Raw genomic sequence first — 22,466 nt, forward strand, 5'->3', positions numbered from 1 at the left:
CATGGCAGTGCTTTCAGAGCAGAAAATTACTTGTTCAGAAAAGCATATTTAGCAGTTAGGAACAGGGAGGGAAAAACTTCTAGAGAAAGAAGAAAATACCTACTTTAAGAAATAGTATTAAAATCCTGAAAGCACTAGCTTTCCTTTCTGTTCTCTCTGGTTTCTAGTGAATGTTTTCAAATATTAATCACTGCAGCTCAACTCAGTTGTTTCTATGTAAACATGCATTTTCATTCTTAGTAAGTCAAATTTTTCTCAACTACCATTTGACAGGGTCTGAAGGAAGCTAGCTCTGTGTCACCTTGGATGTGAATGTGGGGACCTTGCTGAACACCTAGTAGGAACTTCTGCTGTGCACTAACATAATGTATATGTGACATTTTAGCCTTGCATTGCATATTTTCTTGTAAATATCATAAATTAAGTTCTAAAAACCTCTTTATTTAATAAAGACATTAAAATTTAATACCAGTTACAATTAAATAATACATTTGTACTTTTTATTTAAAATTTTTTTAGCTGTTATCAGTAAAAGTCAAATTTGTTTCCCAGAAATCTCTGCATGAGAAAGTACAGGGTGATACGAAATAAGACTGCTGGGAGACCAGCCTACATATGCTTACAACTGTTGTCTTCCTTAAAGGATATTTAGAAAAATTGTTTGGAAGAAGTTGTGAAATGCTTCCATGAAGGTGTTTTTAAATGTCTTGACAAATCTTAATCATTTATTTAAAGAAATGTGATTGAATCTATTGCATACAAATCATCTCAGAAATTATCTTTGGCCTTCATGCTTTCCATGAGCATGGAAAATACAGCACATGTAATAATTGTTTAGTTTATTTAGCACCTGACCTTGAAATTTAAAGCACTTTTAAAATAGCAATGGGTGTGGAGTGTTTTTTTTACTTTTACCTTAGCTTTTATTTTTCTGCTATTTCTTATCTGGGTTTGTGGTTTGGGTTCTTTTTTTCCCCGGACATCCTCTTTAGTGGCTTAGAGAAGAGGATGTGAATCTGTTAGTATTTTCTAAAAATTGATTAGATAAAAAATGCGTGGAAGTTTTTTTTTTTTTTTTTCCCCCCCCCTGTAAATCTTAACATGTTGGCCCTAGACTTTATAAAAGAGACTTTAAAAAGGGCTTTTGTGCATGGATTTGTAACAAGTTTTACTTACAGAACAATACAGAGATACTTTAACAGACTTTCCCTGAGACTTTTTCCCTTCTGCAGACAGACCAGAGTATACTATTCTAACACAGCATTAGTGGATTTTTTTGTCAACACAACTTGCTTTATTTATATTGCTGCTGTTGACCTTTTCTTTGTCAAGGGAAGGTAAAAATGTTATTTATCTCTGGGTATGCTGAAGGAGTCTTTGTAACTACTTTTTAAAACAAAGATGTGCAGGTACACCTTGGTCCATAAATGTAGTCTCTGCTACTGTATTATGGTGTTTGCAGGAATATTCTTCTGTGACTTAAGACCATTAGGGGCTGGTATTGAAAAATCATCAATGCCATGTTATACCCAGTAGTGTGTCAAGTGCAGTTGTTACTTGTCTCCCACCTACAAGTACTTTGAGGCACAAATGTGCCTGTTCCAACACAGCTTAGCTAATAAAACTATGTAGTCCAACTCACTTCATGCGCAGCCCTTGAATTTACTTGGAAACTAATTAAGTCTTGAAATTAAGCATACTGAATATTCCCTTTCTTATTAAATGTTTATCTTAATTTACACCTTCATGTAATCTGAGGTACAGTGAATTCAAGAGCTAAGTAGCTGGGCTCTGAAGGAGTGTAGTTTGCTTTCCAGAAAATCAAAATAAGTTTATTCAAAACATTTCTAATCAGTTTAATACAGCAATAAACAATATATGGATTACAAGATTCTGAATTTGAATGGTCTTACAAAAATATCAATACTCACACTCATTTATAGGTCTACCCCTTCTTGATAAAGTGTCAGAAAATGTACATCCTTTTTCTGGTTTTATACTCATTAACCTGCCTCTTAAAACTATGTATTGTAAAATGCAGCCTTTCTGTAGAGAAACAGGCTAACTCAAAATTATAACTCAAAAGTTATAATGATGATAAAGCCTGGTTATGCTATAAAAAGCTCCATTACTGGGCAGCTTCCAAAGGATTCCACAGCGTTGCAGGAATCAATGTGTGTAGCTGACATTCTCTCTGAATGTTGCTGATACTGGGTAATGGTCAGGAGTCCTGTGCTTTGGTTTTTGGAATAAGGTATAAAATTGAGCATCTTTATTGTTGGCACTAATCTAGAAATCTCATGGCAGTTGTTGCAAAAAAATAATTTTCAGAATTGTCTCATATAAATATCAACTTAGATACTTTGTACTCCCTCAAGATACGGCCCTTAAACTGGTCATATTAAGTGGTGAAGTTATACATGCTTGATTTGTGCCAAATCAAAATTCATCAAAATCAAATGAAGCTTTCATTGTATCCTTTGTCAATGTAAAACACAAGTGAGCTGCTGCATCTTAAAATAATATGGACAAACTTTTTTAATTGCACATAAATGGACCTCATGATTTTAATAACACTGAATCTATCTCTTCCAGGCATTGCTGTAGGTAAGACAAATATGACTTGAAGCAAAGTAGAAGTATTAGCTTGAAAGCTTAAACAGTGAGTGGAGATCAGAGAGGGGAGATAAACACCAGTAATACACCTACTCCTAGAAGGTTGTTTAAATTACTGGAATCATCAACTCATTGTCTAAGCTGCAAGAAGAATTTGACAAATTAAGATGATGCCACTTTGGTCAGTGATGAGTTCTGGATGGAGAATTAGTATTCACTAATACTTTGCTGCTTCTGAATTATGGGTTATGTGAGTCTCAAACAGCAGGTGCAAACAAACTATGAAAAGTCATGAATTCTGCCCCTTCATTTTGCATAGCATGCTTCAGCAGATTTACCTGATTAGGGACAATTGCTTGGGCTATTGCTGATTCTATGCAGAAACTGAAGCACTTGTTTATTGTAATGTGTAAGAAAAGAGAAGTTCTCTTCTTCCTCAGCACTCTCTTCCTGCCTTCCTCCAAAAGAAAACAAACATCACAAGCAAAAATTAAATGTGCAAGAATGTTATAGAGAACAATACAGTAATCAGGGTAAGACTTCCTTGGATAAGACTTCCAGCAGAAAATTTTATTCGACCTTCAAGTGCTGGATAAACTCTTTTCATTCTGTCAAGATAACGGGAAACAACCTCAATATCAGGTTCACCTAAACAAACAAACAAAGAAAATTATAGTATTTTCTGCAGCAACCAAGTTCTACAGCAAACTTTAGTTTCTTTAAATTGTTGCAGTTTGAGTTCAAGTCTCTAAGTGAGAACTGCTTTTGCTACTCTTTGCTGTTCTGTTCTCCTGAATCAGACAGGCTGCCATCCGGACAGTGTGTGGGAATGCAGAGAGTTGTTTCTTATATGCAGATAAACATCTGTGGTGGTTTGTGGCCAGAATTTTTGGTAGCAACTTGTATTTTACTGAAAAAAAAAGAATTCTCTTTGCATAATCAGGCTTTTGTTTGCTTGTTTCTCTCTGTTAAAATAGTAATTTCCCATCAGATTCAGGTAGAGTGAGATAAGTCTCCCAGCCTCGAAACCTAATTTAACCACACATTTTGGATAGAGTGCTATAGATCTAGAAAAAGTTATCACTTGCACCTATACTTTTTAGAAGGAATTTCTAGGCTATGTTCTGCCATGTGCCTGTTCTGCCAAAATACCGTCTAGCTACGTAAGTGGAAAGAACCTTGAGGCACTGTATCCAACCGTCTTGGCCCTTTCTGATCCAAGCTTACAATCCCACAATGCATCACCTCCATCTTAAAAGTAATTATAGTTTTGCCCCTCTGATATACTAGAAAGATTCTACCAGAACTTTTCAAGCTATTCCCCTTCATTATTCCCAATGATTTCTTTCTATGCAAATTTATTTCTGCATAAACAGAAATTTACTCCAAGCTACACTGCTCCCCATCCCACCCCCCAGAAACCTTACAAGATTCAGGTATACATTCATTTTTAAATCAAATTCAAAAACATCAATCCCACTTGTGAGAATCAATTTTAAAGTTGAAGCATCCTATAGAACCAAAAATCAAAACTCATAGTCCTAGGCAGTCAGATAAGAAGCAAATTTAATCTATTCAATAAAAAGAAAACCCAAGGCTAGTACTACAAAAGATCTTTTAACATTTAAGAATTGCTATTCTGCTACTCTGTGAGTGCCCATACTTACCTTTACTGTATCCCAGATTCTTGTCTTTCAGCATATGATAATCATCTCCACCAAATAACAAATAGGATGGAAGAGTCACATTGTATATTTTATCCATATGGAGTGGTACATAGGCTGGGACTCTACAGGTTGTACAGAGCACTTCTATGCTAACAACTCTGCTTCCTGGGGCTTTGGAGAGATCATAGACCACGTGGATGCCTAGGAAAACACATGTTTGAATGCCATTTTATGCAGAGCCTATTGAATGCTTAGGGCTAAAGGCAAACTATCCTCTAATTGTTTCTTTACATTAGTTTCTGTGACTGCAAAGTTGTATTGTTCTGAGTGATAACAATTCATGCTCATTCTTTCCACACAAACCAGCTTTTATCCAAGAAAAACATGAATTAAGGGAATTGCAAAGTACTATACCACCTCAATTACTTATCTAATCATCTATTCCCTTGTTACTGTTCCACAGAAAGAAATCACTAGTCATTGACTGGATTAGGATGCTGCAGATAAAAGCATCTTCTCTTATTTCTGTCATCTTGTCATATGCTTTTTCTTTCCATTATCTTGTAGGTTGAAATGATTTCTTTTAAAGCCAGTCACCCTAACCTAGCAGCTATTATGGATAACAGGTACTGCTCTGAAAAAAACAAAGCTAAACCAGGGCTGAATGCTATGGTTTCTAACCACCATAGGAGAATTCACATTTCTAGTTGTGAACCCTCCTCATTCAAAGCCTGGGGAGAGTTAGGACCCGAGATCAGGAAGCCACTGAAGCTACCCCAAAAGCAACATAAAGGACCTTCCTACCCTGGTTTCCTTGCTCTAAATTTTATGTCCTGAACCCTTTCCAGAGCCACTACTTTTTTTTCCCCCTCCTTACTGTTAAAAGAATTTTATTTATTTTATCTTAATGGTAACTAAGAACATGGTAACTTAGTAGTGAGAGCACTTGCCAAGTGTGTCAGAGACTTGGGTTCTGTCCTTGGCCTGTGGCGGGTTCTAGATCCCATCTCCAGGACAGTGCCCTCATCACCAGGGGACAGATATGGAGTGGGAAAAGGCCTTGATCTCTGCCATTGAAGTTTTTCTGCTAAATAAACAACGAAATCCACACTGTATCAGAGAGAGTGCAGGCATAAACATGACTGTAGCCTAGCACAATCTGGATCAATATCTAGGGAGCTGTGTTTCCAAGAAATGTGCAAGTTTTTTATATTTAATGTTCATCCCTAACATATTTAGAAACTTACTGGAACACACTTGGACTAACACTCACCAATTCAGCAGTCATTAGACAATGGCATATCATTTTGATAAACTGACAACTGGCAATAGCTGGCAGAGAAATTCAATCCAGGGTTTCAGGTAGGGTGTCAGTGAAGAGCTGAAAACAGGAGTTTGCTGGGTTGCAGAAACAGTGTTACAGCTCTACAGGAATATATCTTCCCCCTAGTTACTTGCTGCCATAACAGGTTACTGAAACAACTGGGAAACCAGTCTGTGGGTATGGAACAGTGACAGCCTATGTATTGCAGGGCTTGTGCAGCTCAGCTAAGCACGCAGAAGATAATGTCATTGTCAGCTGGCATATACGATGCACAAAACTAGTGTATATGAGGCTGTATTGCCAATTTCATTTTTATTCTTAAAGGGGCAGTGCAACATGACCTTCCACATATAAATACAAACAAGGCCAACAGAGGCTTTGGAATGGTTGTTGGTTGTGGATGGTTGTTTTGGAAAACAGAAGAGGAAGGAAGAAAACATACATACCTCCAACCTGTAGCAACTCTCCGGTTCCTGTCCCATATCTGCGCACACTATGCTCAAAAGCTTCTTTCAGAGTGGAGCCTTTTAACTTTACCAGATCAAAACGACCTCCAAATGGCAAAACAGAGAGCAAATCTTCCATAGTAATGCTACCTGGGGGAAGGAGACTTTACTTTTACATTCATAAAAAAAAAAAATATATATATATATAATTTTTAGATCATTTCACAGTAGGTTATTTGACAAGGAACATGGAAAATACAATTTGAGAAAATGAGGGCTGGTAGAGATGAGGGTCACATATATTGTCTCAATCAAAGAGGTCACATACATACACTGTCTCAATCAAAGAACTTGTGTTTTATCATCCAACCTCACAAACCCAATGAATCTGAGTTTGATGTAACTGCTTGTATTGCTATTCAAATAACTACTAAAAGAAATTACAAAACACTACTCTATGACCAAGAAAAACAGAAATTCTTGCTAAGTCAGGAAACTTTTCTAGTTGCTTAAAATTTACTCATGGTAAATGAGTTTGTTTATCATGGTTTTGTTTATCCGATAACCAAGAAAATAAGAGCTCTAAAACCTTAGCATTCAGTGAACCCAGAATTCACTCACACTATGGTAGACTACAGAAGGCTTCTAGCAACCTTAGCAACATATTATTCTTTACAGTAGGAGATGAAGAATATGTACCATATTTCTTTGTTCCAAGGGAGCAAGGAAGGAGAAAATTTATCAAAAAGGTACAATGTTTTTGTATGTACACACAATACTAGTACTGCTATGCATGTCAGTCTGAGTGCAGTTGTACACTAATGATGGATGAACATTAGAGAAAGTCTGAAATAATAGCTTCCAAATGCTGGGTAAATCCCATCAAAACAAGCCCATACCTAACACAGAGTTCAGGCTTCCAGGATAACTTGACCTTTCTTGATAAAATTGTATTTCAGCTTGCAGTTTTACATACCATTAGTGCTCTGTTCATCGATGGCTGAGCGTATCCCACCTGCATTCAGGATGCACATGGAAACATGGTTCCATTTCTTTTCATCAGGATGTTTGACATTCTCATAAAGCTACCAAAAAAAAAAAAAAAAAGGTTTAAAAGGATTTTTAATCCTCACTTAGTCTAGGCTCTGGAAATTTACCCATCTGAGAAAGTTCTTCCCACGGTGAAAGGGTTTTACATAGTCTTTGATGTTAACTTCAGCCCCATTGTAAAATAGAGAAATATGAAAAACAAGCAAAAAAAATTAAAAAAACTTCTATTTTGAAAAGCTTTTTTAACAAGAAAAAATATTTGCCTTTTCCTGTAATGAACTCTAGAAGCCTCTCATAGCCTGTATGTATAACATTACCAGAGCAGGCCAGCTGAACAAAGGAAAGATGATTTTTTTGATTCCAACCATTGTGAAGACCACCAATGATTTGAGCATGTGTGGAAAATCAGGAGGTGTAGAGGACCTTAAAGATAGATGTATATTACAAGCATGTAGGTGAATGTATAAACCAATCGAGCTCCTGCTGTGCCTTTGCAGGGAATTAAGATTTTCAGCTACTCTGAGACTGGTCTTCAATATTTGGAATGGTCTTAGGAAACTAGAAAGATGTAAAAGAGTGAAAACATATGAAAACATAAAAACAGCCATATTAGATCAGACCTGAAAGTCTACTTTGCCCAGCATCATGTCTCCAACAGTGGCAAAACTCTGATAAAAGCTAGCTGCAAGGACACAGTAATATTTGCTTGAGAGTTCCTAAGGAGTAGTGACAAAATGGAAACCATCATTATGCAGCTAAGTAAATCCCTGTGTGTTAATCCTGAAAAATAATTCAGTAGGACAGGATAAGGTTCAGAGAAAGCAAACCCGGATAATGGAAGGGATGGCCTAGTTTCCATACAGGAATGACTGCAGTTCAAACACTTCAGTCTCACAGAGACTACAACAAGAAAGATGTGACAGAAGTCTGTTAGATCAGGAGAGGGATGTGGAGATTGGATTAGAATCAGTGGATATCCTCATCTCAAGAATGCTATGAAACTGGAAAAGATTCAGAGAAGGGTGACCAGCGTGGTCAAAGATACAGAAAAGCTTCTGAATGCAGAATGAGGAGGTAGGCTAGGACTGTCCGTCCTGGAAAAGAGACGACAGAAGGAAAATATTTGAGAGATCTACAAAAGCAATGAGTGGTGTGAAGAGAGTGGATAAGGACCAAGTGATCCAGTGCAAGAACTACTCCTCGGCATCCAGCTAGTGGGCGGCAGGCTGCAAACAGAAGGTGAAGGTCTAGGCATGATGTGCTGTTCAGCAGCGGGACGCCTGGCTGCAGGGCGCTGTGAGTGCTGAAAGGGCAAAGGAGCTCATGGGGAGACAGGGTGAGTTTGTGGAAGTGACCTTCCAGTGGGGGCTAGTAAATACCAAGACACCGTTTCTGGCTTGGGACGTCTCTGAGCTGGAAGTTGATGGGAGATGGGAGCGCATTGGAGCAAAGCATCTCCAGAAGCTTGCCCACGTGTACGCTCTTTCCTCAACATCCCCCCGCCGTCACTCCTGGAGACAACACATTGGGATGGATGGTCCTTTGGTCTGTTCCACTCTTCTGCTGCACCCGTCTGCTGAATGATTTGCAGCCACTAACTTTTAGGTGCCTAAATCCTTTCTGGCTCCAGCTTCAAAGTTATTCCTTGAGGACAGATCCATTCGTTCATAACTCTCATTTAATCAATGAATTGGGTTTTTTTGTTTGCTGATTTCAGTCTGAGCTATACCCTCTAATTTACTAATTTGCCTGGAACAGACAGCAGGATTACAAGTCTTTAATTCCTCGGTTCCCTACAGAAACATTTGCTAAATGGGTATTACACTTGCTACTCTCTAGTCTTGAGTACAGAGGCAGTTTTAAACAAGAGCTTCCACACTGTAGTTACTAATTCAGCCATTTCACACTGAAGTTCCTTTAGAGTCCTTCATCACATGCCATCTGGTCCTGTCAACCTCTTATTCTGAGATTTCTGGCTACTGTTGGAGAAGTATCACTGACCTAGATGGACCTCTGTTATCACCTAGTACAATTGCTCCATTAATTTTCACGTTCCTCAATCTCCAGATTTCCCAGGACAACTCTAAATACTAAAGTCCATGGCACAGAATTAATACCTTAATATCCCTGAATGCACAGAACCAGACAGGAAAGCAAACGTAGAACTTGTATTGCAAAGAACATAAAGGGCAATCCATGTATCTACTGATGAATGCAGATGGTTGTCTAGAGGCATTTATTTCACTTAAGTAAAATTTGACCTCCCAAGAAAAAATGTGTATTAAGAAAATCTACAGACTTCTGAAGGATAACAAAGCAACTTCCTTTAAGCTTAAAAAGTGTCAAAGTATTTGAACACGTTTTTCAGATAAATGTATAAAAATGTCTAGAAGAAAAAAAAACCCAAGACACTGGAATTTCAGTAGAACTGTATGTAGAATTCCAAAATCTTAAACTAATTTGGAAATTATCCTTTGAACTAAACATTATTTTAAGCATTACAGTAAAAGCAATTCTGGAAAAACAGTTTTCAGCAAATTTCTAAACCAAAACTTATGATTACTAATTGGAACCTGATTTTATGGGAATACTGCAGGACATTTATAGTTATTGCATTTTTCTGAAAAGTCATGTTAGTAAACTTTTTCCCTGGAGCACCTAAAAGAAATAGTGCAATCATGGAAGAGTAAAATAATCAAAGCCACTTAGTTTAAAAACTGTAAGCTACTTCTCGTAAAGAGAGTTTTTGGTGTTATGCAACTCTGGTAAAGCGTGGCATCTGGGGTCAGTAGCGGCAGGGGCTCCACGTGGTGGCAAGGCAGGGCCTCACCACCAGGGCCCATCCCAACGCCCCGCAAGGGAACAGGGCACCGGGGCAGCCCCAGCCCCGGGCATCAAGCATCTCCACAGGGACAGGGACAGGCTGAGGATGGGACAGGTGGTCACCTGCAGGTCAGGGTCAGGGTCAGGGGGGCCCATGGCTGGGCAGGGACAGGGCTGTGGTGGAGCTGGAGCCCAGCACTGCTGCAGCAGCTGTGCTGTTGCAGGCCAGGGACTGACGGCCCCAGGCTGGGCCAAAATGAGGGCCTGAGGCTGGGCAGGGACAGGGCAAAGACAGGGAGGGCTGGGCATGCCCTCAGGGCCCTGACAATACTGTAAGATCTTCCACCTCATGAGTTCTTTTCTTGGCTCTGTTTCATGAAAAGTCCATAGAAGGGAGTTCTCAAAACCGGCTGTTACAAAAGCTACGGACACTCGTCATAACAAGAAACACAGAGCAGCAGTTTCATGGGCTGGCTCTGAGGCTGGGAGAGGGAGTCTTGCTTTTACCTCTTCTGCTCTTTGCTGTATGCTCTTTCCCCCCCTCTTGCTTAATCAGGCACCTTTTAGATTCTTCTGTGGGCCAATTTACATCAGTAAACCAGCAGAAAGTTATCCAGATTTTTTTTCCTGGGTTAGTGAGTTAAAAAAGGTCACACCAGAGCCCAGTGAGCAATGACTGAGCACAAGGCAAGTGCTGTGAGCAGAGGACTGGTAGCAGAATGGGCAAGAAGGGCAATGAGACCTGAACTCTCCTTCTTCCATGAGGAATGGGCTATTAGATCAGATTCCTGTGTCTGTTAAAACTGCAGCCACAGCATATTCCAGACCCAGCTGTGAACAACAGTTCTCTGTATGAGGATATATGCAAAGAATAAAACACTCCATAAAATCCTACAAAGTTCATCATAGTCTCACTTTTGCCAGATCGTTCTAGAGAAGGCACTGAGATAGTACTGTGATGGAGAGCAGCACAGATAGTTCAGAGCCTGCGATAATTTTTTCTGATAGCTCTAGAGTAATACTTGGATATAATTGTCACCTATGGTGGCAACTTCTTACCGCAGCATCACAAAGCAAGTTTCCCATGTTGCATTCTTGGAAACGGCACGCTTGGCTTGTACCATTCAGGTAAACACTAGTTTTTCCAATCTCTTTAGAATAATTTCCCATGTTTTTCCTCCATTTTTCCACTTCTTCTTTAATGTGCTCATCTATCAGAGAAATGTAAAATGAGTATCACAGGTATGTTGTATTAATGATACTTCAGTACATACAGAGCTTAGGGAAAACCTGCTCTTCAAGATTCTAAAATGTTATGCTTTCCCTAAAGCCTCTTCAAACAACATGACGTGTATTTACTTTAAAGAAAGGTTAGAAACAGAGCAGGCAGGACAGAAACAATCAAGTGAATAAGCTATTCCTTTGCCACAGCAACGGAACTTCCTGTATTGCATTTAAAAATATTTTTGCCCAGTCCTGTTGTAAGCTTTAACCAATGGGGTTTCTAGCACCTACCCTGACAGATGAGAGCTTCTATACAAGACTTTTTAATATACAAATTAGCTGGGTCCTTATTTGATATAATCTCTATACTTCCTCTCTATACTAATATAGCTTCCTCCCATTTTACATGGTATTAAAATGAATACTAGCTCAAATATAAACATCAAAGAATAGTCTCTTTACAAGAATTAATGTATCTGTACACCTGTCCACCAGGTGCAAATCTAGTTCTTTCGGGGGGGGGGGGAACAGATACAAAAGATACTTCTGTAAGCAGATAGATAACGTCACAACTGTTTTGTAGCAGCTGCTAGTTTTAAGTAATCTGGCATGTAACTTTGTCAATACAAGAGCAACATATAAGAGTACCTATATATCTGAATTTTTACATTTACTGACCTCAGAGAGAATAAACTCTCTTTACATCATCTCATTAAATTAATGGATCACTGAGAATAACATAGTAAATAAAAATACCTACAAACACATCATTTTTAAAGGATTTATTTTATTAATACTTTGGTAGAATCTAGAAAGTCTGATAAAAGCTCAGAGATTCATGTAGTAATCACTGGACAAGAAAAAAAGAGTAATGAAATCAATCCCAGATAATTATATAGCAGACAAAGTAGGTAACAGAGCTTGGAGGCATTGCAAAAACAGCAAGAAACAGAAAGATTCTCCTCCTTCCAGATCTTTAAACATTTCAGAGGTTAAAACAAGAAGGTTTTGTATATCGTACTTGCACATTGTCAAGAGCATTCCAAAATTTCTGAGACACCTCGGCTTTCCTATATTGCCCTGAACTCTGTTCTGACGAAACCAGCCTCTGGCATAACAGTGGAAGTTAGTCCTTATAATCTTTTAAATCATAATTACAGGTCTGCCTAAAATAAGCCTTGCTAAATGGTAAGGTATTACCTGAGTTCCTACAAAAGAGCTATTAGTGATTTTAAATAGGCAAAAATATACACTGAAATTGTGCAAATGCAAAGGCCTTTGTATTTCACTGTTCAGGAAGAGAAACAGAGAGTAAAATGGGTACAACTGCAACACAGCCTGAACCCTAAAGCAAAGAGAACCGCAAGCTCAAGAAGAAAGCTGAATTCTTCTGCAACATTGCACTGTACATTTAACATAGTAACACTCGAATTGTAGTAGAGTGCTGTAGGCAAATTCAAATTTCTATTTCACATACCTTCAGGAACACTGCTGTCCAGCAGAATAGGGTTTCCCACTGCTTCAATTACATTTCCTTTCTTGTCAAATACAACATTTAAGTAACCAAGATATTTTCCATAAGCATAAGCTTGTACGACCGGCACCTTCCTCCCGTCATCTGACAGAACCATCAATGGATATGGGCCAGCTGGCTGTTCAGTAGAGGGTGGGGTGCCTGCACAAAACAATCACGTAAAGAGGGTCTTCAGCTTATGTGACCTTCAAGGAATTGTTAGAATAACATTTCAAATGTTGCTCTTCCTTAAAAAAATAAATGGGATATTAAACAAACCCAACAACAAATGCATTGGACAAGTACACATTTAATTGTTCAGTTACGTTAATACATAAGAGATGTTATTGTTTTCAGGACTTGAGCTGCAATAACCATCATGGTGTTTTTGTAAGTTGTGACAGCACACTTCTCCATGACATCACATCACAATAGTAACAAAGGAACTTTTCATTCTAATTATTCTAATTAAAACCTTTAAGTAGTGCATATAAATGAGCCTCTGGCTGAAAAGTTTATTGTTGAGCCTTCAGTATTCTGTATCAGATAGAAAAATTAGGATGTTAGTAAAACATACATAGGACTTTTTCATATGAAAACTCTAAACTACCTTTATTAACAATATGTAATCAGAATCCCTACAAGCAAATTCTGTAATCTGTATGTACACCCAGTTGATTTTTTACTATACCCATCTTAGGACAAAACATTTGCAAGTGATGCCATTTCATAACACAATTTCAGACAGGCTGTAAACACCCTGCAAAAGCAAACTTTATTAGCATTAGACTTAGGTAATCATGGACTCCAAACACTTACAAAACTGCAAAGTTTGAAGATTGATTAGATGTAGGAGTTGGAAATAGATATATGAAAGCAAGGGATTTACAGAAAAAAGAGAGCTCAGCTCAGTCAGCACAGGCTACCACTGGATTTAGCAACCATGCAGGGGAGGAGAATGGCAAAGGAAACACACAGCACACCACTCATCTCAAGGTATCTGCCTTCTCTCCATCTCCTTGATAATATTATTTGAGCTAATATCACACCCCTCTGTTATTTCAACCAGCACTTCTACACCACAGTCAGTGAAGACCAAAGTTGTTTTTTTTTTTTTAATGGCAGGCCTAATGGAGACCTATGAATACAGAATCAGGTGGCTCTATGCTATGGCACACGCTCCACAACATGCCCTGCGGCAGAGCTCCCCCAAAGCCTGTTGTTCAATCCTGTCCCCAAAGCTGGTGCATTTCCCATCAACGCATCATCCTCTCACTCCTATTGACAAGAGCCGGGGCACCTGAGGGGTGCGGGAGCGTGGGACAGGAATCCAAAGGAAAGCAGGCTTCTTCAGTTCCACTGCTCTCAGAACAATTGTTTCCTTTCATTTATAGTTGTTTATATAACATGAAATCCAGAGATATTAAATACGACAAATGTTCCTCCCAGAACTCTAATATGATTTATATTTATCTCTGATCCCTCTTCTCCACCAGGAAAGATGTCAGTAACAAACTAAAAGCTGAACCAAATTCACCAGAGGACTAGTTTTCCTACTTTTAGCCTTGCCAACAGAGCTGGTTTCTTGGTGGTGCAAAGGCCCCATCACTATCTGACACTTACTTGGGAAGAACTTAAGAAATGCTGTAGCTGATGAGAACCCTTCAGGATTATAAATGCAAAAGTGACTTTGGGTTTTTTGGAACTGCAGAAGGAATTGGTTTTGATCTCTCACCTGGTGTAGTCCTTGACTGAACAGAACATTAGAAAAAGAAAGTCATGTTTTCTAGCTTTCCTTTTAGTTTATATCACTTGTGCGCGATCAAGTGTTTGGCCAGTACTTGATTAATTTCTTGTTTTCTAAAGAGATATTTTCTGATATTTTCTTTCAGGATAAATTATCACTATAACATTATTCCATAATATAGATGTGGTCCTTCTGAAAGGAAAAGATGTTTCAGTGCATCTTATCCCAAGATGACGATGGCTCTAGAATTCACACACACATTTCAGTTGAAGTGTGAGATTTTGTTTCATTACAAATATGCAAATTCAGACCGGGTAATGGAAGAAACTGTAACACTTCCCTATTTTCTTACCATGTTCTAGCCAACACATTACATACTCAGAACACCCTTACTGATGAAATCCATAAACTAGAGTAATTTAATCTAAAATTATCATTACTATTGGAATCAAGTTTACAAACTCAAAGTATACTTGCACACAGTCAAGTCAACATTTGTCACAATCTGTAGATACACTAAAGAATGGCAAATATCTCAGAGAAAGGTAGATTGGACTAGTTCAAGACTAAGGCCCTTATATTAAGACAGTTCTATAGAGGTGTCCGTGGGCACTACGTCTCTAAACTCCCACGACAGCCAGTAGTTGAGCTGACCAGCTGGTACATGTCCACTTAGACTGAGCTGAATCGTTCTCCCAAGGACTTCAGTGAGAGATTACAGGCCCAATGCACACATAGACACATACATTCAGACACTTCAAATAAGATGCGGTACTCTGCAGTTGAATCACATCCCTAACTTCTAACAGATGCGGATACTTTGTGATGTTTGACCTAGAGTTTTCTTTTGACTCAGAATGAAATGGTTCACAGATGCACTCACAGTGCTTCTGGAGAGATCAACAAGTGCTTCTTGGTACTTGGAATAAAAATTTATAGACTCAGACCACATTCTGTCAAAGAATATTTTTTATCTAAAGCAGTGGATACACATATTTGGTGCATCTCCCTTAGAGATTGCTTTTTTTTTCCTTTTTCCTACAGAGATCTTTCTTTCCCACTTTCTCCAATGTCAATAAAAAAATAAGACAGACTTGTTTTACCAAAACTGCACAGCCCTTGGAAGATGGATCAGAACCCAGTCCCAGTTGAGGTCTTTAACCAGAAAGCTGCAGAGTCCCATGCTGTGTGCTGTCTCTGGCCTAATGAATCTTGAATAGCTTGAAGTGGAAAGGGATGGAACAGCTTGACCTAGTCCAGTCTGGTAGGGGGTACTCTCTGGGATGACAAGAGACATACATGTGAACTCTTACAGCCCTGGATAAGATCTGAACCCAGATACATCAATTCCTAGAGTGCTTTAGATCATGGCTCCAAGTTGTGAAGAGAGGCACCTTTTTGACCCAGAGTCAAAAACCAAAATGCCATAAAAGACCTAGATTTCATACATACCCTGCCTGCAGTTTTCTAGTTAGGCAGTTTCAAGTTAGGCATTCTGGCTATTAATGTATTACATTATTACTATTATTATTAATATATTATTACCGTTTAGAGGAAAAAACTCTCTATAGGCATTGACTAACAAGTCTTTGCAAAGGAGTCTATATTCCACTGTGTAAATCCATGATGAACGCACACCTTGAATATTGCATGCATTCTTCATTTCCCCATCCCAAAAATGATACAATGAAAATGCAGAAAAATTCAGAAAAGGGTGATAAAGGTGGTCAAAGATACAGAAAAGCTTCTGAATGCAGAATGAGGAGGTAGGCTAGGACTGTCCGTCCTGGAAAAGAGACGACAGAAGGAAAATATTTGAGAGATCTACAAAAGCAATGAGTGGTGTGAAGAGAGTGGATAAGGACCAAGTGATCCAGTGCAAGAACTACTCCTCGGCATCCAGCTAGTGGGCGGCAGGCTGCAAACAGAAGGTGAAGGTCTAGGCATGATGTGCTGTTCAGCAGCGGGACGCCTGGCTGCAGGGCGCTGTGAGTGCTGAAAGGGCAAAGGAGCTCATGGGGAGACAGGGTGAGTTTGTGGAAGTGACCTTCCAGTGGGGGCTAGTAAATACCAAGACACCGTTTCTGGCTTGGGACGTCTCTGAGCTGGAAGTTGATGGGAGATGGGAGCGCATTGGAGCAAAGCATCTCCAGAAGCTTGCCCACGTGTACGCTCTTTCCTCAACATCCCCCCGCCGTCACTCCTGGAGACAACACATTGGGATGGATGGTCCTTTGGTCTGTTCCACTCTTCTGCTGCACCCGTCTGCTGAATGATTTGCAGCCACTAACTTTTAGGTGCCTAAATCCTTTCTGGCTCCAGCTTCAAAGTTATTCCTTGAGGATAGATCCATGAGATTTTCTGAACTGTTTAATATACAACTGTAGTGTGCAACTGTTTCTCTGTAACAAGTGGGATAGTAAAAGGTGAGAGCCTGGAGGTGGTAAGTTCTGTAGTAAACATGAGATAAAAAAGGCATGAGAAAGTGAGAGGAGGAAAGTAGAAAGAGGAGAGGATGAAATGGACAGTGTGAAACCTTTTAAGTTCCTAGGCTACCTGGTGGTGCAGCTGTGAATGGGCACAAGGGAAATTTTGCTGAAAATTACTGAAAGTTCCTGTTATACTTCAATCAGCTAATGAAGTTTCAGCTAAATTTAATGTGGTTTAAAACAAACAAACAAACAAACAGCCTTTCCTTTACTTGTGTCCTTACACACTGGCACAAGGGAAGGCAGCAGCCCTGGAGAACGAATGAGTGCTGATGACAGATTCTGCCTAAAATAGCATTGCTGCTGAAGAAAGGAAATATTTATAACGTTTCATAACATTCATCTCCTGAACAGGGTTAGGTGAAAGTAGGAAGTCTCTAGAGGAAAGAAGAATAAAGGCAGAGATGAAGAAGAGGAACTGGAAAATACAGAGAAAACTAGGGAAAAGGGAGACCAATAGGGTTTTTTGGTTTTGTTTTTCTTTTTTAATGGCAGGCCTAAGGGAAATTGTGAATACAGAATCAGGTTCTACAAAATAACAAGTGTCAGTACTACCTTTGAAGTTATATATGATTCTTTTATATATTTGTCACATACAGGGTTAAATATGTAAGCATTTTGTTTACTCCTGTATATCTGTAAGCTTGAAAAATGAACCATAATTTTGGCAATAATTTGCCAGTATTATTATCTTTGTGCCTGTGTCCTCAGCTTCATAAAGGCTGCCTTGAACATCTACAGCATTAAGGAACATTTCAGTGAGTTAGGGCACTTGTTGCTCACAAATTGATTTAAATCAGTTTATTCCATTGAAGTTACCAATAGGTACCAGATATGAATCTGGCCTGGCCTAACTAGAAGTAAACTATATTTGTGAAAGTCCTTCAAGTTTAAAAAGGAACAATCAGTTTCAGCTTTGCTTTAGAAGCAACAATTTAGTAAGAAGTAAAATACCTGTATAGAGAAACGTGTTTGTATGTCCTCCAATTACAACATCCACTCCTTTCACTTTTTGAGCAATGTTCTTGTCCACAGTAAAACCAGAGTGTCCTAGCGCAATTATTTTGTTAACTCCCATAGCAGTAAGTTTATTCACTTGTAGTTGCAACGCTTCAACTTCATCTTCAAAGATTAAATCATTCCCTGAAAAACAAACAAACAAGCAAAAATAACCCAAGAATGTATTTATCAATACTTATTCAGTATCTTAATTACTAGTTTTTCCAACAAATACTAGATGATATTGGGTATTACTTTGTATAACTAATGGAATTCAGAATGTCAGTGACTTTCAAATGTCCTTAGTGGGAAGTGGTTCAAACTGACCTGATTTGATGTTTTCCTGTCTCTCATGAGTACCTATGTGTTTAGACTAACACAACATTTTGGCACTGAACTGTGTATTCTTGCCTATACTCAACAAATTATAATACTGTGAAAAAAAAAATCCAATGATATCAACTGTAGGATCACAGATTGAATGTTTTTTCATTATTATTCAGTTGGAGAAAGGAAACTAAATATGTCAGTGATTGGGTATAAACATTTGTTTAGGACTACAGGGTTTTTTTTCCTCCCAAATTATATTTCTTTGAGATCTTCCATCTTTTCCTTCTTACTCTACACTCGTCTCACTTGGTTTTTCTCTTCTGAGGTTTTAAACAGCAGCTTCTTCAAAGTCCTGCACTAAACTCTGAATTGGCTTTTAATACAAAATTATCTGACCTAATATGAACCACTATCAATAATAACAAGGGACAGCACAGTGTGCAATTGAGCTACTGCCCCAAAATGAGCACATAAAGAACGGGAAGTCTGGAAAGGAGAAACCTTTTCCAGAATACAATGTTGGGAAACTCGCAATCTTTCTGAAATGTTTATGTGCCTGCTGAAATTATTTTAACATGACAAACAGTTACAAGAACACTAGATAAACAAATACTTTTATCCTGGTCACAGTGCCTTGAGTTGCACAAAAGGACTTGCTATGTAAGAGGCTAATTTTTTTGACAAAGTTTTAAGAACAGAGTTTAAGAACAGGTCAACAAACTGTAATCCTACATTTTCTGGTTAAGACCTCCAAATAACGTTTCTGCCAATTTCCCTTCTACCTAATTCCTCTCTTCCCTGCAGAGTTTTGCGATCAGTTTTCTAATGTGCCTTTATTACATTAACTTATAACAAAGGGAGGAGTGAAACTAATTCATAATCCAATGCAAAAATGTCTCAGGAAATGAAGAGGAAACTACTACAATGAAATACAAAGGGATAAAATAGGGTTACATAAATTGCTTAGCCACCACACCCATTGAGTAGTTCCATTATTGCCAGAGGGAATATCTGTACTGCGTATTTCAGAGCAAATTGTGCAGTGTATCCCCACTTTTTCTTCTTGCAGACCTCTTCTTAGAAACAAAGAATCACCAGCTAATTGAAGTTGGACCTCTGGAGATCATCTAGTCCCAAACTCACTCAAAGCAAGAATTCAAAGCCAGATGAGATTGCTCAGTTGAAATTAGAAAAGTTTCTGGGCAACCTGTTTCAGGGCTGCTTTCATCGCAATGATTTTTCTTCTTTACGTCCAGTCATAATTTCCCATGCTACTGCTCGAGTCCATTGTCTCTTGTCCTTTCTCTGTGCACTTCTGAGAAAAGTCTGTTTCTGACTTCTCCATAAACCCCCTTCAGGCAGTAGAAGACTGCAATTACACGCCCTTAGCCTTCCTTCTCCAGGCTGAAGGAAGCTACTGCTGTCAGTCTCTCCTTGGCTGTCCTTGTGGCTTACAGAAGCAGGGCCTGATGCAGAGCTACTGGCAGAAGAGAAAGCCTTAGAAACACTCATCAAGTGCAGGACCTTTGTGTGCTTATCTCACCACCTGTGGACCAGTCACAACAGCCATGCAAGCCACAGTCTGATGACCAATTCTGTAAAAACAGCTGAGTTCTCTAAACGAAGAGCTAGATGCCGTGTAGTTGTGACAGCATGGAGTTTCCTGCAGGCTGATTTGTCCTATACTGTGCAGCTAGTTGCCCATGATAACTGAACTCTCTCTTGATCAGAGCTAGCTCTGTTACCCCTTCATGCCGCTGCAGGCTATAATGCAGGCATACACCAAGGAAGTACTATTATTAATCACCAACCCATATATAAAAACTAACAAAAAACCCTGGTTCTGAGACCAAGGAAAACAACAATGCCTAACTTAACTCTTTCTCCCACCTCAGTAATTCCAGCTCTCTCCCTGGACTGTCATGACACCGCACACACAGTTGCCCACACTGCAGCCAGTGCTGATGGACCTGCCCAGAGGCCCACCCACCTCACCTTCAAAAAGGGATTCCAGCTTGGGGCTACAGAGACCTCTCTCATCTCCTCTCCTCGACCTCTCTGTAGCATGTCACACAACTTCAGGACCTTAATCAAATTTGAGATGGATAGCCCTTTATCAAACTTTGCTGAAAAGTTATACAGCGGGGGACTGAAAGACAGAGCAATTACATAATATTCATTTGTCTAAGAAACAATAGCAAAAATATTGCCGTATATTGCTTAGTACTCAGTTGCCCATTTTTCAAAAACGTTGAACTGAAAAAGTTCTTATATAAATGTTATTCATTGCTTCTGTCAGTGGGTAATTCCCACTTCTCTTTCAAAGTATTAAACTGATGTAGCATCCTCTTTTCTTTTTAGTTTGGGAAAGAGTTTCAGATACCTCAAAGTAGAATACAAACTGCACTAACAAGAAGAAAAAAGAATTGGCTGCATGTTAAAAACATTACGCAAGCTAACCAGAACAAAATGAAGTAAGTGGAATTTAAAATTTCATTTTATAAAGTTGGACAAGTTGTTATTTTTAGTAAATATTTTGCTGCTTGTAGGGTTGCACAGTAAGCATTTGTGGGTCTCTACTTCATATGAAGATTGTGGACAAAAATGTGATGTATTATTTCACAGCACCAAATGTGTATGCGGCATCTCTCAGGACAGATAAAAGAGATTAACTGCTTTGTGGGGCTTAGAGCATGATTTCAGAACTAAAGCAAATCAGTTGGTACCATCAAATATGAGAAAGATGGTCTTGGGGTTATCAATGATAAGTAGGTGCACAGACAACTCTGCCTGTATATCAAAGCATGAACAATTCTTGCAGGAAATGTGGAAAAAATAGCTGTGCATTCAGCTGAAGTAGCTGTATATAACAATACGAAGATCTTTAGAAAAACTGCCAATTAGCTATAATCTATGAATTGTGATAACAGTGCCCCTCATCTCTACTGTTTCCAAAGAGTTACATTAACAGTACAACAGCAGAAATTAATTGTTCCTTGACAATGAAAACACTGAGATTTAAGGAGTTCTTATAATTTGTTCCAATTTGTTGATAGCTGTTTTAAACAGACTATGAAAAGTACAAGTTGTAATTTCATAATTGTGTTGAAGCTATTAATATCTAATGATAGAAATTTTGTGCAAGTGTGATTTCTTCCGTGAAAAGCACTGGTGCAGGAATTCACAAGCTTCCTGTTGAACCCTGGAAAATGCCTTAAACGGTATAGCATACCAAAATAATTACTGAAGAGTCGGGGGGGAGCAAAACAAAAAAAACTCATGAACTATCATGAAGAAGAATATAGAGATAAGCAACGTGCTAAATTTAATTTCACCTTGTATCTTATTCACTGAATTAAGGAATTGGGTTGATGGTTAATTTTATCAGTCTGAAGGATTGCTGGGTCACCGGTGATATATAGTCACTGAGTTAAATTAACATCTTCTGAATTCACATTTTCAAAGTTTCCAAATGTTCTGCACACTGAGAAGGTGAAGTGGAAAGTTATAAAAATTCTTATTACTATAAATGGTAGCTCTTAGAATTTGCCCTACAGATTAACACCTGTTGCTTCTGAAACACTCAGTTACATTATGGGATATATTTAGCCTAGAGCTGCTTTACTGCATCTATGGCTCTGGCATGCTTTCTCTTTTAATAGTGGTTTTTTCCAGTTGCAGTCTCTAGTATAATATCACAGCATATTGAGACATTGAGTATAATGTTTAGCTGTTATTAGAAATGTATTTAAATGCTTCAGAGGATCATTCCAACACTATTTAGATTTTCCTTTAGTATATTTATTTGCAAGAAGGTTAATTTGATGACCTTACGGCAACAACACATTTTGGAAGAACAATAGAGGGTCTACTTTATTTCTACTTAGTGAAGAACAATGTGGGACAATAGTGGCTGTATGCCCATTTTTCAAACTCAGCATGGTGTTGCATGATATCTACCTTCATGGCTTCAAGCACAGGTAATATTCTATTGACTACACAAAATATAGATCATTTTTCTATTTTTTATTCACTGGGGAAAAAAAAGACAGGACTCCAAAAACACAGCACTGTGGAATAAGAATCAGATATAAAAGTCTGTTCTAACCTTAGATGCCCACTTCCTGATAATTTAGACATACTGCATGGGAATTAAATGACACAGAAGGGACAGTTTTATATTGTAATGTTTCCTCAAAGTACTTAAGATTCCTTTTCTCAGGAAAGCTATGCATTAC

The 22,466-nt window shown here is 38.5% G+C and overlaps 2 protein-coding genes across 7 annotated transcripts in view; one reads left to right on the top strand and one right to left on the bottom strand.

The window, feature by feature from the left end:
- SNX14 (sorting nexin 14) overlaps positions 1–886 on the top strand; it is a 61,484-nt gene extending 60,598 nt beyond the window's left edge. For all 6 annotated transcript variants that reach the window (XM_067294032.1, XM_067294031.1, XM_067294029.1 and 3 more), the window contains one exon: positions 274–886. In XM_067294032.1, coding sequence (XP_067150133.1) covers positions 274–312 — 39 coding nt within the window. In that variant the 3' untranslated portion in view covers positions 313–886. The remainder of the gene's footprint in view (positions 1–273) is intronic.
- NT5E (5'-nucleotidase ecto) overlaps positions 487–22,466 on the bottom strand; it is a 28,193-nt gene continuing 6,213 nt past the window's right edge. The window contains exons 3-9 of the mRNA XM_013948776.2: positions 17,854–18,042; positions 12,628–12,825; positions 10,986–11,137; positions 7,030–7,138; positions 6,054–6,203; positions 4,284–4,484; positions 487–3,264 (exon numbers count right to left, since the gene is read on the bottom strand). Of these exons, the coding sequence (XP_013804230.2) occupies positions 3,107–3,264; positions 4,284–4,484; positions 6,054–6,203; positions 7,030–7,138; positions 10,986–11,137; positions 12,628–12,825; positions 17,854–18,042 (1,157 nt within the window). The 3' untranslated portion in view covers positions 487–3,106. The remainder of the gene's footprint in view (positions 3,265–4,283; positions 4,485–6,053; positions 6,204–7,029; positions 7,139–10,985; positions 11,138–12,627; positions 12,826–17,853; positions 18,043–22,466) is intronic.

The sequence above is a fragment of the Apteryx mantelli genome, chromosome 3 (assembly GCF_036417845.1).
Source record: "Apteryx mantelli isolate bAptMan1 chromosome 3, bAptMan1.hap1, whole genome shotgun sequence".
Classification (NCBI taxonomy): Eukaryota; Metazoa; Chordata; class Aves; order Apterygiformes; family Apterygidae; genus Apteryx; species Apteryx mantelli.